At 36.3% G+C, this 16,807-nt stretch overlaps 1 protein-coding gene and 1 long non-coding RNA gene across 13 annotated transcripts in view; one reads left to right on the top strand and one right to left on the bottom strand.

Moving 5' to 3' along the window:
• PCLO (piccolo presynaptic cytomatrix protein) overlaps positions 1-16,807 on the top strand; it is a 329,242-nt gene that overhangs the window by 255,957 nt on the left and 56,478 nt on the right. For 2 of the 3 annotated variants that reach the window (XM_048300868.1, XM_048300867.1), the window contains exons 17-21: positions 1,505-1,598; positions 7,721-7,792; positions 10,383-10,563; positions 11,756-11,950; positions 13,181-13,363. In XM_048300868.1, coding sequence (XP_048156825.1) covers positions 1,505-1,598; positions 7,721-7,792; positions 10,383-10,563; positions 11,756-11,950; positions 13,181-13,363 — 725 coding nt within the window. The remainder of the gene's footprint in view (positions 1-1,504; positions 1,599-7,720; positions 7,793-10,382; positions 10,564-11,755; positions 11,951-13,180; positions 13,364-16,807) is intronic. The other variant, XM_048300870.1, reaches the window with a different exon arrangement.
• Positions 9,757-16,807, bottom strand: part of LOC125324684 — a 44,352-nt gene continuing 37,301 nt past the window's right edge. For 9 of the 10 annotated variants that reach the window (XR_007203082.1, XR_007203090.1, XR_007203091.1 and 6 more), the window contains one exon: positions 14,097-14,187. This is a non-coding gene — a long non-coding RNA (uncharacterized LOC125324684). Of the gene's footprint in view, positions 12,097-14,096; positions 14,188-16,807 lie in introns of those variants that run through there. The other variant, XR_007203084.1, reaches the window with a different exon arrangement.

Below are 16,807 nucleotides of genomic sequence, written 5' to 3'. Positions count from 1 at the left end.
GGAAGATTTCCAAGAAAATAAGTGGAAATACGTAGAATGACTAGAGCAAAAAATTTGAGGAAATATAGCTGCAAATCCCTTTCACTTAGAGATATCAGGCTAGTAGGCAGCTTGGATACAGCCACCTCGTTTTGGAGAATAAAGCCACCCCGCTATCCAGATTAATTAAATGGGATCACTGCACAGCAGAATTGAGTTTATAGAGTGAAACTGCTGGTGCTGAAGTCCCTACATTGACATACACCTGTGCCAGTAAAACACAAGTATCTTTCACATAACCATAAACCAGAATTGTTCCAATCTGGTAGCAGGTGTGGTACATCATTAGTGACTGGCTGATTAAATGAATTCCTGAGTGCTCCTTCTCAGTTAATCTCATATGGAAAGAATTAATTCATTAGTTCTGAGACCATGCCTGGTGTGAACCAAAACAGTTAAATCAGGAGTGAGAACTGTACACTACCAAAAGTTATTGTAGGGGAGCCATAAAAGAGTCTAATATGGCATATACAAATAATTTTGTGCCCTTTTGTCGTAGTGCTGGAGAACAGTCCTGGGAACATTTTGTTTAGTAATCCATGTAGCAGACATATACTTGCAGACTGAAAAAAAAGAGTTTCTTAGCTTAAATCTTGTGGGTTTTTCAAAAAGACTCTCATGTTCTCCTACCCAGCTTTTTTGGTTGTCCATTAAAATTTCTGTTAAATTAAAATTGGAATGAAAGCAAATCTAACATCAAAGCTCACAGAGCTAGGTGAATCCATATTCTGTTAAAGATTAGTATATTGCTTTCTCCATACTCAGGAAATGTAAAGTACAATAGAAGCCATTAGTGAATCTTTTTAAAAACAGATTATGCAGCCAAACCTTTGTTCTTGACTATTGACAAAAAAACCCCAAACAACGTGATCCTGATGCACTTTTATGTTTCTTTCCAGTACAGTTAGAGGGATAGGCAGAGAACAGGATCAATAAGAAATTAGTGTTTCAATCATTAACAGGATATTAGTTACCTTATGGCATTCATTAAATGTGTCTGTGAGCTGGGATTCCTGTAATTAGAGATTGCAGCCTATAAATATAATGAATATGTGCTGCTTTAAAGTGCTAATGGGATGGTCATGGGAAAGAAATCAATGCATTATCACCTCAATTTAGACTCAGAGCCCAATACCTACAATGAGAGGACAAAGTCTATGTGCATGGGCTGACTGATGCTTTAGCTTGAAATGGTTTGAGGCAGAGCAAGCCTGCTGAAGAGTCAGAAGATGTTTTAAAAGACTATCTCAGAAAAGCATACCAAAGAAAACATCCAAAAGGCTGTCATTGTCCTCTCGTAACCCTGAAATGTTGCAGAAATGGAAGATACAACGTCTTTATTTTTCTGGTTTTTGGTTTGTGGACATTGTTTTGTTTTTTTGGGGTTTTTTTTTTTTTTTTTTTGTATTAGAGCTGAAATAAACAAAAGATTGCTAATGTAATATTTTCTTTTGTTCAAATTCAGTGCTGAGTACAAGCGGAGGACTAAGTACATACAGAAAAGCTTGAATCCTGAGTGGAATCAGACAGTCATTTATAAAAATATCTCCATGGAGCAGGTGCGTGTCTGGTGGTGCTCTTCAGTGCTTTTTGCTGCTTTATTATTGGCATGGTCTGCAGTGCTCACAGTGAAGGGAGCAGTGCTACTGGCAATTCTGTGAGCCCCTGTAAAATCTTGCCAGATTTAGGAAAAATTCAGAATTCTTTCCTTGCCTCTGATAGATCTTACTATGGCAATACTCTTTTCTTGCCCTTCTACTCATAAAAATGGTAATTTGTGGGGGTTACACTCATAATCATAAGTACAGACATGACAATTTAAAAAATTATAATGGAATAAATTGATGAGGGAATAAATTAAGACATAAATTTCTGAAGTAGATGCAGAAATCAGAATCACTCTTTGTTCCAAAAGCCATGCAAGCTCACACAAAGCACAGTTTCTAACACTTTTTTATTAAAAAATATTTTTAAAATGTAGAGATACTTTTTTGTATTTATCAGCAATTTATATCAGTACCTTGAGATAAGAAACACGTGAAAAAAAGTAGAAGATATTTGATTTCCTTGTCATAGAAAGATTTAACTCACATCTGGGAAGGATGTCTGCGGAGTCTTCTCTGTTTCTTGGTGGCTTCCTAACTCCAACTGTGCTTCTGAAGCACTATGAGGCAACTGAGTCCTCTACTCCTCCATCTATCCTCATAAAGGGTTTTTTACCAACTTGAAAAAGATATAATGGGCAAAATAATGATCAGTTCATTTTTTTTAGTTATGAAGTATGTTTTATAGAGTACTGGATTTGCGTTCAGTCCTGAGTCGTTTTGCCTTTCTTATTGTTTTGTTCTTGATACTTTCAACTTCACTTTACAATGCCATTTAATCTTTCAGTACTTTTTAAAAGCCTAGAATAACCAGGCTCTTTAGTGAATAGATTTCCCAATGCTTTTAATATACTTCTCCATCACAACCCCAAGACCTCAATATAATCTTCCCAATTTAAAATATCATTATTCTTTTTTCTTGTTCATTGAGAGGAGCTAAGATGAGATACTAATTAAGATACTAATTTTTGCATGGAACAAAACCCTTCCCACAGAGAGATTTGCATGGTTGCTCATGCAATCTTCACATCTGGACTTGATAAACAGTAGCTCAGATTTACTTCAGAGGTGTCCCGCTGTAGGTAGTGGTTTGATGGGGTTTTCTCACTGCTTCCTGTAGGCTTTTATAAATGGTAGCGCATTGACAATTAAAGCATCCAAAAAAAACAAGCTGATGTTTGCCTATCTGCAATATAAACCCTAGGTCTTCTTGGTTTGGCAACAGGGTTTTGTAAGTCTTTACAATATTTCCAAACAGCTTTTCATCTAAGAAAGATTCTTCACTTTTCTTAATTTGCTGGGGGTTCTGCTGTGGCATTTCACAGAGCTGTTATTAGAGTGCTGAGATGTTGTACATTCAATGGCTATTTGGTGCTTTGAAAACGGATAATGATGTTAATCTAGGATTTCTTGGACAGTGATTTTAATGCCAAAAAAACTCCTTATATCTTTGATGTCAGCTTTTTGACCATTATTTGATGAAATTTGCAGTTAGTTTGCATGTTGAATTCTTTGCACTTTTGCTTTCTCTTTGAAAATCTCCTCCTTTTGCCTTCCTCTGAGACTGTTATGCAGTGTTTATGATTTTAAGTAAACTTCATTTGAGCTCCACATATCTTCTATATTTTGGTGTCTTGTCACACAGAATTGTGCGCAGAGAATACTGTTTCCTTCCATCCCTTTCCATGGCTTCTACCTACTGCTAAGATATTGGGGTGTGTGACTTTTCTCCTATAAAATTCCATGCCCTGTCTTAGAGAATATACAGTGAAGCACATTTCTAAATCACAAATATTTCAGTGCTGATGATAAGTACCCTTTATAGTCTGAAGAACTCTCACCACGTAAGAGACCATCATTTGTACTCATAACCCTCAAAAATATATATTTCAAAATAGTTAGGAATGTAAATAGAAATACAAGACAATAATTGTATTAGACTGAGAATGAGCATTCTGTTCACCAAACAACCAAAACTGCATCACACACTGTTACAGAGTTAGCAGTCACATTCAAACATAAATTCATGAATTTTTATAAATAGTATTTCTTCAAAGAAATATTTCCTTTCCCTCCATGCTTTTTTCTCTCTATCAAATCATGTGTTGCTTGCTGACAGCAAATAAGTATTATTAAATATTTCCTAATATAGTTCTTTTAACGTCACTGTCTAGACTTTAGCTGGTGGTACAATTTTTCATTTTCCTTTTCTCTTTCATAAACTAGCTGAAATTCAAGTGAAAATAATTATGGGAAATAGATCACTCTTTGAAATTAAACAGACTTTTTCAAGGTTGCAATGATTTGTTTTATCACATTTATAGCAAATTTTACTTTGACAGTTGGAGAAAAAATAAATTAAACTGTGAATATTTAGTAATTTAAGGTTTTTGTTAAGTAATAGAATGGAAATAATTACAATTTGAGAGGAAGGCTGAGTACACAGATTACAAATGTTGTGCAGTAATTGCTAATTCTAGTCCAATACCTACTCAAGAGCATGAAAGGAAGCATTAGAGTAATTTAAGGAGAAGATGGTAAAAGATGGAAGTTCTCTTGCTGGTGAGGACATTGGTATAATGTATGACCACACTGAAAGGTGTGGCTTTCTTTGCCTCAATTTCTTGCTTGCCAGAAAGCAAATAAAAGCATTTCCTTATATGAAAAAATTCCACAAAGCAAATGGTTTTGCTGTAAGTTATGTCTGTAATTTGAAAGTAATATATTTAGAAAGAGTAATATTTTCAACATCCTTGAGTGATATGGAAGCCTATGTCTTATTTCCCAAAGTAAGGAAATCTTTCATATGAATCAGTAAGGTGTTGGTATTTAAATCTTACTTAATATTTGGGACAAAAGAAAGTTAAGTTCCTAAGTGACCTATAAAAGGTCTTTTTGTCCTCCCATGTACTAAAATACAACAATATAGAGAAGAGAACAATAAATTAAATATGAATGTAAACAAAAATAACTGCAATAGATTACCTGATGCGCCACATTAATTTCGACTCACCAAACTTCCTGACTGAAATTACAATATTTTGTGTTATTTCTGTAGTAATTATAGTAACATGCTTTTACTATAAAGGAAAAACAAGCTGCATTAAAATTATTTCTTTCCTAATGCAAATCCTTGTATAAAATTTTCAAGGAATATGTGTTAAATATTTTAAGTAGTGCATATTTAGCTACACAGGGAAAAACCATCCATAAAAACACCCAGACATTTAAAACAAGAAATAAGCACTTCTGTACCTGTGGTGTTGGTTATGTGACAGTTATACCTTCCATAAGAGACAATATTTTTCACACTGGCTTTTTCTGCGTAATCCTTCATTTTCTTTAAAATATGACAGTCCACGGAAGCCTAAAGCTAACTGGAGTTCACATGCAGTAATGTGCTTCTAGGTGGATTTTTATCTATTTTATTGTGTTGTTAACTTTTTTTTCCCACAAGGCTAAAGCTGAAATCAGTTATTGTTTGGTAACACTTTTTTCAGGATATGCTTGGAACTCAGATGACATTCGGAATATGTGGAAACTGTGTTCCTTCTTTTTGTGACACTTTCTCATTTTCCTGTTGGTACATTTCCCATTTCCAGAAAGCCGTGGTCAGACAGATAGAGGGTTCCTGCTGGCCATTTCACTATTGCTGTCTGTTATATTCCTGATGAGCATCTGAACTTCAGGATTCACAACCAAAAACTGATTGATGTAAGGCAGAACCCTACGTTGCTGTGATGGTATAATGGCTGCTTTTAAAATCAGCAGCCATTGAGTGCTCTTTGCCACCACAGTGCTACATAAATATATCTTCAGAAAAGCAGATTTTCCTCTTCTGTGAAACTCATTTCATGCACTCTGCCCAATAAAGGTCTTCCATGGTTTTTCATTGTCATAATATTTTACAAAAGCTTTGTTAAATTAAAGGTTTAATATAGATTTTACAAAGAATTACAAAGTACTGTACGTTTTCATCACAGTTTTATTATCACACTGTTGCAAAGAAGCTAGCAAAGTATGGCTGCAGTTACTTGAAAATCTTTTCTATTTTCCCCTTTCTACCAAAAATTCTTCAAACCTTAGGGTTTTTTTCCCCATTTCCTGGATCTATACATTCTTCTCTCTGTCCTTGCATGGTCATCAAAAAGAAATCTCCTCTCAAAATAGCAACAACTGTGACAATACATTTCTGAAAAGAATTTGTGCTATCCCTTTTTTAAATGGTAAAATTACATATACTTAATATAGCACCTAGCAGAAAATTGTATCATCCAGGAAGCCAAAAGCATCATGAACCAGTGGGTGCTCAGCTCACTTTTTCAGGTTATTTTTCATGTTGCAGTTTCAATACTGTCTTGGAACAGCAAAGAAAAGGTATTGTATTCAGTCAAGGAAATCAGTTTTAGAAATATTCTGTAAGCACTGTTCAAAAAACAATCTTTTTGTTCAACTTTTTCTTTCATTTTTGCAGGATATTTTTTAAAAGAATGCTTAAGAAGAATATTGCCTAATTATGTAAGAATAAAACAGAGAAAGATTAAAGAATTGCTCTCAAATATTTTTTTTTAAATCTTAGCTTTCAAGTCATGCTGTTGCCTGCTTAAAGAGTACGTTGTTGATGCTAAAAATAGTTCAGTTCCCCCTTGTGTGGGTTTTCCAGGATATGCTGATTTAAATTTTCTTTTCATAGCTATTGGCTTTGCATAGTTGCGCATTTTTTCTAAAGTTGGCTGGGAGCAGAGGATATTCTGAGTACATAATAATGAGATGAAATTATCATTGAAAGGCAATTGCAGGTTATTAGGAACTGTCTTAGTCTGTGTTGCATTAAACCAAGGGGCAGTGGAGGGAAATTGATGAGATCATGGTGCTAATAACACCAACACTGTGGGTTTGATCCTGTACAGACCATCCACTTAAGAGTTGCACTCGATGATCCTTGTGAGTCCCTCCCAACTCAGAATATTCTGTTGTTCTGTAAATAGCCAAGAGTGCTTTCTTTGCAAGTATATGCAATATGTACAGTAATTGGTATAGCTTATCATTCTGAGCAATGACTTGATCCTTTGTTGTCCCTCTATCCCCAGCAGACAATTAATAGAGCAGTGAGTGACAGGTTGCTTGTTAGGATGACGACCTCAACTATCACATTAGAATTCTTCTGACTTCTTTTATTCAAGTATGTGAAGAGTCCTGTTTTCCTCAGTAATACTTGGATTCTTCACTTTTAACTTCTCAGTGTGACTTTGCAGACACCCTACAACCCACAGGATTTTGTCCTCTCTTTCAAGCCACATGAATTTATTACTGCCTTTCCAGCCACCTTATAGCCTTTTGCGCCAGCACACAATATCAGTAATCAATCCTGCCCCTATATGTCCCCAGAGACCACTGGAAAAACACTCAGATCAGTGTTTACGATAAGGTCAACTGCTTTGGTCAACAGTTTCTCTGTCTTGCCCTCTCTTGTTATATAAAAAGACTTACTTTTTTCTTACTGAGGCCTATAGAAGAGTGCTTGACACAGCTATCATGCTTAACAAGATCTGCAGATAATGGATTTTGACAGCTGTCATTAATACCCAACAGTACAACTTGTCCTGCATGCCTGGATCACTTGCAGACTCTCATTGACTACACTGAATTCTGTAGGTATTAAAGCCTGATCTTCACAGATGAGATTGTGTCAATAGGGTGTTTGGTATGATACATTTGAAATTCGCACTCGTATGCACTTCAGGAAAATGTCTGAGTTCACACGACTCAGATCTGATGATGAGAAAAGCTGCAGGAACACAAAAATGGGGCTATAAAAATCAGTTGGCTCTTGCAGTGTACGTACATTCTACCCAAAACAACTTGTGGAAATTCCTAAAATAGGACCAAGCACAAGCCCATTTGTCTTGATAACAAATAGCTCCAAATTACTTTTCTCAGAACAAGGTTGATGTGAGGGGAAAGCTGCCTACCTGTCACTATGAAAAAGGAAACATGGAGGAAATCATCTACAGAAACCACCATAAAGACTTGATCTGAAGTTTATGAGGTTAATTACCCTTTTACTTGAATTGCAGCTGAAAAAGAAAACACTGGAAGTGACTGTCTGGGATTATGATAGATTCTCCTCAAATGACTTCCTCGGTGAAGTGAGTATCTTATTTCTTCCTCTCTACTAGTAATAACTGCAGGCTGGTATTTGGAGACTGTTTTCTTCCAAGGTATGATACATGTGTTAAGTAAAACCTTTTTTACATCCCAGTTTTATTGTTGTCTTCATAACAAATGGTCATGATTCCTTTAATTTAGACATGAAAGATATACCCCTTTTATCTTGATTAACTGGGGGCAAGTTAATTTGGGACCCAACAAAATGTTAATTCACTGAAAATTAATACTTTTTTGAGTGTGAGGTAGTAACAACCTTCACAGTGACTCCAGGGGGAATTCTTGTTATGACTGAAAGCTGTCTGCCTTGATTTTAGCGTAACACAGAGAGGCTGTGGAGGTATTAGTCTTTGTAAATGATTAAAGGATTAAATTCTGCCATCAAGCCATATTTTAACACATGCACAAGTACCTTCAAGTATGAATAATTTAGTCCTGCTGATAAGTCTCATTTTTAACATTCTGAAATAGAAATATCATTACCAAAGTATGACTGAAGGCAAAATCTAATCTTGTAATTACTAATAAATGAGATGAGTGCTCATGGGAAGAAGGCTTTCTCTTTAAAAAACAAATAAACAAACATATGCACATATTATACAGAATTACCAGCAATAACTATGATATATAAATAATTAAAGACATTATTACAAATAAAGATTATAATTAGAAACAGAAGCACAGGAAAATCAATCAGTCATACAGACTGAGAGTATCTGGGCTCACTCTGCATTTGAATTCTGCAAAAAGCCATACAGTTCAGCTCCTGTTCCCCTTTGGGTAACTACTAGACTGAGCAATCAGTGTCACTATTTGAACAATTACTAAAATAAATGTATAGGAAGCTGCTTCATGATTACTTATTTCCTGCATTCTGTGTCCATATTCTTGTTGAGTTGAGCATGTTTGTCCAAATGCAGGGCTTTACTGAATATTTACATCATTGTTTTTTATGACATTTAGAAAAAGGATGCTCCAGCGACCGCTTCTGCATGAAGATTTAAACCTTCCCCCTTTTCAGCCTCTATAGATACTTTTTTATTAATTTTGAAAGCAGTTAGGGAAAAAAGGAACAGAAAAGACTACCCAGGTGTCTCAGCACCAGGATGTCCAGAGGAATCCTGCACCATAACATCATATGTGGGATATCCAAATTGTGCCCCAAAGACTTGCTTGAATAGAGCCAGCAGGACTTGTGTGCCTCAGAAGAAAAGTGGCACATCATGGTCCACATCCATGGAAAGTGAAACCTCTCCTCCTACAAGAGCCCCCAGCCTATACTGCCTATTGGGAACAATCCTCAGCCATGCTGTCTTCCAAGTCATTCTCAAAGCTATGACCAAAAATCACAACAGGGAGCATGCTGAATAGTTCATCTGCTCAGATTAATTATAGGCCAAACCAGAAAGACCAAGACAGGCCATAGACAACCTATGAAACTGAAAGGAAAAAAGGAAAGAAAAAAAGGCTTTTAACCTAGAAACCACCAGTTGTTAGGTGACTTCCCCATCCCTAAATTTGGAGAGGCTTTCTTTAATTCAGGATCTTGTACTAAAGTGACAAAAACATTGTTCCCTGAGGTAATTGCACACTTTATTTGTCTAGCAGTTTTAAAACTTCCCTACCTGATATCAGTTTTAACCCTCTCACTTTAGAGCCAAATGCAAAGCTGTTTTTGACCTTCCTTCATTCAAGACTCTGTGATGAATTTCAGTACTTTACATCCCTTGGCCCTCTCACAACTGCAAGCCTATTAAGGGAGGAAGGGTCCTTATTGGTGCCAATGCTCTTTTTTTAGACTTCTTTCTTTTTTAAAAGAAATTTTACAGAATTCCTGCTGACAATGAAGGGGGCTTAGACCAGATTTCAGCTACAACGTTTGGGAGTTTTTTAGCCACGTTATTTATTTCATTTCCACATTATCAATGCACCTCCTTTTTTTTTCCTCAGTAAAGTTTAGAGGCCTAAATGGTCTGTTGAATTCTATTATTTTAGTGAAATGCAAGAGTAACCCTGATTTTTTTCTTTTTGTCACTGCTTCTACATATGTGGATTTTTTAAAGACTCAAGAAGCATGAGTCTTTAAAATTTATTGATGACCTTAATAAAAACAAATATAGATCTCTTTCCCCCCTTAAAAGCACTCATAAAAGGGAGAAAATTACACTGCTTGATTCTCCTATTAGAATATGCCTGTCCAGAGGCAGAATGGCTGGATGTCTTTTTAATGTCTTTTTAGTGTAGCTGTCAAGCTAGTGCTCACAAGCTTCCCTCTAAACTGCCCAGTCATCTTTGTGTGGAGCTATGCCACAGTCTAAGGACTCAGCTCATAGTCCTTACTGAGGTCCTGGTGAGAAGATATATTAGTTCAGACACATCAATATGCTACTGAATCTGCGTTTGGGGTCACAGCATGCCCAGAGAATCCTGAATCTGTCAGCACACAGCCTTATACCCTTCACTCTTACACTTGACTGCAACGTCTGAGAACTCAACTCTAGTCTCTTCTGCTGTATGCAATCATTAATAGGTCAGATATAGGCCATATATCATACTTTGATTTATTTGTAGGTATTGATCGAGTTATCCAGCATCTCTCAGCTTGACAACACTCCTCGGTGGTATCCTCTTAAAGAACAGAGTGAAAACATTGATCATGGGAAGTCTCACTCTGGACAGAGTAGCCAGCAATCTCCAAAACCATCTGTCATCAAGAGCAGAAGTCATGGAATCTTCCCGGACCCCTCCAAGGGTAGGAATGACTTGGTGCACCTGATATGAAATATTTTCCCAGATGATGGGAAAACCTTTGCTATGTGTAAGTTCTAAAAGAAAAATAAAGGTACTGCTATGAAGTTTATATACATTTTTATTAAAAATCCATTTATCTCTGTGATTAATTAATTGGACACAAGGCTTAAATTGTCTCAATCTTTCCAGACAGCTTACTCAGAAATTGTGTCCTTAAAACAGCAGCTTACAGACCCTACGTTCTTTGCACATCTGCTGTAGATTCTGTGCCCTTTTCATTTTCTTGGTAGTCTTGGGAAAATTCAATACCTATTTAGCTTCCTATTTTTCATGTTCCTTAAATATTCTATGGATTTTTTTCATCTGAAAATGGCACGTTAATATTTTATAGAACAACTCTTATGCTGCAATAATGAATATGCATTTCCAGCCAATAATAATGGACTGTTGCATATCTCCGTTGTATTGGAAATCAGTGGAGCTGATATAGTAGATATACATTGGTGTTTACAAAAGCAGAATTGATCTCAGTGTCTCCTGCTCCAAGAAATTTATCTCTAATTCTTTTTTTTATACTAAGTAGTCAGTGGACAGGTGCTCTCTTAAAACACATCCTATGCCATATGAAAGCAAAAACCATTCCATCTACAATCCAGATGAGAGCCCCAGAGGGACAAGACTCTGCTCCATCTCCTCTCTATTTCTCTGTGTAACATTTTGCCAGGGATTGGTGTCTATATAAGATGTCTGAATTAGAGGTAAGTATAGTAGCTATTGTAAGTTAGGCCATGATTTTCATGGCAGCATTATTCAGGATAAACTGACATTCAATAAATGTTTGGTACTGGTGTAGGTGATGCTGGTAAGCCTTGACTTACTAGAGAATAGAAAGCAGAAAACGCTACGGCATCATTCCACCAGTTTGAGCCAACACAGGAGGTCTAATTCACAGGTGATAAAAAACCAATACTAAATAAATTATTCCCTGGGCCAGGGAACAGTGGGGAAGTAGAAAATGATGCTTCATAAGAGTTTCCTAATCATGATATATCCTGATACTTTAAATGGAATGGCATAGCTTAATCTTTATTCCTTGTTCTTGAATTCAGCTAGAAAGACCAGTCGAGAGAAAGAGAACGAAATTGTTTGTTTTTAATAAATGCAAGAGTTGTGCTTCTTCATTTTCCTGGTAGACATGCAGGTGCCCACCATTGAGAAATCCCACAGCAGTCCAGGGAGCTCCAAATCTTCTTCTGAAGGACATCTCCGCTCTCACGGTCCATCTCGCAGCCAAAGCAAAACCAGTGTCACTCAAACTCACCTTGAAGACGCTGGGGCAGCCATCGCCGCTGCTGAAGCAGCTGTGCAACAGCTTCGCCTTCAACCAAGTAAAAGACGCAAATAAATTCCTCAGCATGGCAGCTTAATGTTCATCTGTTGCCTTTTTCCCTGCTGTCCTTCCCTTTTTGGCTATTTATTTTTTTCTGTTCTTGGCACACTGTGCTCACTCTGTTCAATGTCTTTCTTTGTGTGCCTGTGTGTGAATACATATAATTACAATATACTCTTGTATTTAGAAGTCTTTTATTTATTTATTTATTTTAATTTGTAAAGACTGCAGTGAAACTGGCTGTTTCTCCATCAGTCCCTTCACTCATGGTCCATGATGTTCCATAGTTGTGCATGACTCACAGAGAAGTCCATTGTGTTTTGATGTCACTAAATACCTACCAATGAAATAATCAAAACCTGCAGAGATGCAACTGCCAGCTCTTCAAATTGCACACAAGACTGAGACCACATTAATAACAGGATGTAACTATAAGTGGTAATCATGAAGGACAGTACTATACACACAAAAGAAGATTTGAAGTTAAAGAAACTCTTTTTTAACTGCATGGCTGAGATTTCTATTTTTGAAACATGACTGTAAATATCTATTTTATTTTTTTTTGGAAAGGAAATATAAGGCAACCTTCTTTGTATCTCAGATAAGATTGTGTTAGTGATGAGCAGAACAGAAATACAGCAAAAACATTAAACAAAGTAAGTGCAAAACCATTAAACACACAAAGCCAGTAACAAATTTCGACAATGTTGTCAAGTTAGCAAACTCAAAGGGAGTTGAGAGCTAAGTCAGGTGTCACAGTTCAATTTTTTGAGTAATTTTTTGCCTTGGATTGATTAAAGGTCAAGATAGATTTCATCTGACAACTTCAAATAGGTTTATGAATTAAAACTATTCCATTCAAAAGGATTACTCTCCAGAGCATACTTCAGACCAGTATCTAATTGCTAGCTGAGGGTTTAGCTGATGGCAAATTAAATCTCTCTGACTGTGGAGTCATTGTGTTTGTCTTTAGGATTTGTTGATATGCCATAAACTCACCATGGTATAATGCAAAACTGGGGGAAAATTATTTCCCTTGTCTTCACCATCATTAAAGAAACAGCCAGTTTTAATACTCTTTAATGCTGTGCATGTGGTGTCTCTTTGGTGTTTGAAAACACTACTTAAATACAGAAAAAAAACCACTTCTGTTTGCATGAATAACATTTAAGCTGGTTCCATCTGAGGATACATACTCTGGGTTTCCATTTCACCCACACTGCCACAGCAGCACATAAAAGCGGTCAGTCTAATCATGCCAGGAAGCAGCACAGACACAGCATAGCAGGAGTCCTCCCTATTCAAAGAACTCAGTCTGACAATCTGCCTCCACCAGCCAATGACAACAAAGACCAAAGCCAACTAGCCCTCAGGAAAGTGATGTCTGATGGACCAGTCAAGCCTGAAGGAGGTGAGCAGAAAGACATGGTTAAGAAACCAACTACATCCCAAATACTTCTTGCCATGTCAACTAATTCATTGCGACATTTAATTATTTATTTTACCCCTCCATTAAGTGCTGTAAATGTTAACATGAATCAAGAACTCTGCTTGATTTTTCCACCTATCAGCGCATAAATCTATAATGAAAAACTGTGCTAATAAGCGTTATGAAACAACAAATGTGTGCACTTTCATTCCACTGGAGTACTTAAGACTTCTGTTGAAAAATAGTATAGCTTTGCTCATGTTGTTGCCTAATAAAAAGCATGCATCCAAGCTGGTCTGCTTAAGCATGATTGGACATTTCTTGTACTGTAAAACTGCACATTTTTGTTTCTGAAAATGTAATTGGGACAGTAGCAATTCCTGTTTCCTCTTCCAATGTAGTTATCATGTCAACAGTCATTAGCATAGATAATTTTTCAAACCACCAGTGGAAAGGAAAGGAGTTTCGATCCATGTATAGCTCAATCTCTTGATAATTTTCCTATCGGCATCTTTAAAAATTATTTTCTACTTGTAGGCACCTGTAATACCACATATCACCAATTTATTCCCTCATCACGAATAAAGAGCCAGAATCTCAATCAGTTCAAATTGCCACTGTTCTTTTGATTTCTGGAGCATCTTGTTTCTTTCCATGGAATCTGAGGGATAATCCAAATAAATGTACTGACTGAATTCCCAGATGTTCTCTTGTGCTGTAATCCCTTCCTAAGATCTCAAGATTCATTGAAGGTTTTTCTGTCAACACCATTGCACACATTGGACAATACAAGCTGGCTGAGAGGGCTGCAGGAGAGAAGGAGGGAATGATACTTCAGACAATATACCCTAAAGTCAACAAGTCATTCAGACAACTATTGTGATGTTAAAACAACTAATTACCAGGGCAAAAGTAACAGGTATATTTAAACATTATATTTAGAAATGACAAGATTTTTCTTAGGAGAGCCTTCAGAATTCTTCCATAAATTCATGTATTTACACACGTGTGCATACACACACACACACACACACACACACACACATATACACATTGTCTTACTCTACAGCTCAACTCCAGACCTCAGTTCAGGCATAACCAGGGAATGTCATGGTACAAGCTCAGACATCATGTCTGAAAGCTGCATACTACTCCTGGGGTGTAGACCATTCAAAGCTAAATAACTCTTATGATCTTTTGAGGTGTCATGCCTGTAGAGTTTTATCACAAAGACTCGTAGCCCTATGGTGATGCCTTTTCACATAGACAGGTAATGCAAAACATTTTACTTGTGATATAAGGTTGAATTAAGGTTCAGATACACTTTTATAATGAGGAAATAGTGAGCCTGTTGGCTTCAAGTACCTGTGCCACCAAACTTTTATTCTATCTTCTTTACTTTTAAAATTGCAAAAAGGATGTGTATTGATACGTACTTGGCTCAGCAATATGGGAGTCATCATAGAGAGTTATGGGAATAAGAGTCCACATTATAATAATGAGAATCCACACTAATATATCAAAAAAGTTAGAATTACTATGAAGAGATGTGTTAATTTTGTCCTTTTACTTCTGACAGATAAACACAATGCATGGTCACCTACACAATGTTTGCAAGTATGGTTTCAGACCTGTGAGATGTTTTGGCTTCTCCTTATTGTACCAAAGCTAGTTTGTCCAAATTTATTCATATGAGGTGGGCCAGCAGTTACCATTCTGAGGTTAATGACTCTCATGACTTTCAGCAGGAATAAAAAGCAAGATGATTTCACTTCCACAGTTCTGTGGAAGATGAAAGTAAAATGAGATGAGTCTATGACCTCTAATGGAAAAAAAAACCTAAACATACTCAAAACAGCTTTTAACTTAAGGGCTTCTTTCTGGAATGAAGAGATGATAAAGGAAGGAGACGTTTCCCCGGCATTTTAAAAATCCTAAAAATTGAGACTATTGTGAACAATGAATATTAGAGCATCATCAGTTTCCAAGTCCATTCCTAAAGAGATGATGCATGCTTGTGGTACCCACCTCCATTTCTTATTGTTACCAAGCAAAAGAACCCATCAGGAATTGGTTTTAGTAACTTGAAAAGTCATCTTGGCAAGTTAGTTTTTGTCACTAAGTCTCAAAGCCCTTTACTAAGGAAGCCAATACAGATAATCCACAACATTATGTTTTTACCATGGCTATTTCTCTGTGCATTTATTAAAGAACAGCACCTTTTAGAGGAGCTGTTTGGGTTTTTTTCAGCCCAAGCACACAATGGTGATAGAAATGATTCTATGCTGTGAAGTCCTTCTGTGCCTAAGATGACCCTCAGAAAGAGTGCCCTCCTTTAATCTACTCTCTCAATAGCTTTTTTCTCTTGAATTGAATTGGCTCTTGAAAAAACAACAAACCGAACAAGACAGGAACCCTAAGTCATTCTCAGAATGTCTTAAAGAAATCCTTCTCTACTTCTGATTTCTAGGATCTTTTCTATTGGATGTATTTTGTCAGGTATTAGTTATGTGTCAGTTGAGAAGTAACAAGGAAATCATAAACAAAACCAGCACCTATAGTATAAATAGCATATTTTGTGAATGCAAAGGTCTTTCATCAGGTTTTTATTGAACTGAACTCTTTCTGTATTCCTTTCAAAGAGTAAAAAATGTATTTTAATCAACCTGCTTTAAAATTAAGGTGAAGATGCAACAAAAAACTATTGGTTTTTGTTCAGAACCTTTGTAAAATCCAACATTCAGCTACAGCAGTTAATTAAAAATAAACCCTGAAGTGTAATTTTGTCATCGCCCGTGAGAGATAAGAGTGTGATCTGCAGAGAAACCAATTGCATACTACACATTCCCATCACATCCCTCAGAAAGGAACAATAACATTTCAGAGCCAACTCTTTGAAGCCAGAAGTTGCGAGGGATCCAAGTCAGAGGAAGAGAGCAGTGCTTAGGCTTGAGTTAATTTGATTTAGGTTTTGTGCAATATATGAATCATTACACATTCACATAAAATTAAACACATTCCTTTCAACATAAATCTGTGTATTAGAGTTTATCCACCAGTTGAGTCAGTTTTAGACACAGTGTGAATCAGTCCACCACCTTTTCAGTCAGTAATTTATCCTACAGAAGGATCTTCTCATTATATGGAATTTTGTTGGTAGGTCACTTATGTTTAAAATATAATAAATTATTTTAGAGTTCTTCAGATACTTGAAAAGTTGGAGATGTTCCAATGATTATCGCCAGTTCTCTGGATATATGAATATAAAAGAGTAGGTGTATTTGCAATATAATTTTTACTGATTTTCTACAAAAAGTCTCTTCAAACCTAGTTTATAGTTTTAAAGGAACAAACAACATGCTTTAGTTTTAATACCTTCCAATAAAGTGAATAAGAAAGACAAGGAATGGAAAAAGACTTCAGCAT

The sequence above is a fragment of the Corvus hawaiiensis genome, chromosome 4 (assembly GCF_020740725.1).
Source record: "Corvus hawaiiensis isolate bCorHaw1 chromosome 4, bCorHaw1.pri.cur, whole genome shotgun sequence".
Classification (NCBI taxonomy): domain Eukaryota; kingdom Metazoa; phylum Chordata; class Aves; order Passeriformes; family Corvidae; genus Corvus; species Corvus hawaiiensis.
The sequence above is the reverse complement of the archived record's forward strand: the minus strand, read 5'-3'. Positions and strand labels throughout refer to the sequence as shown.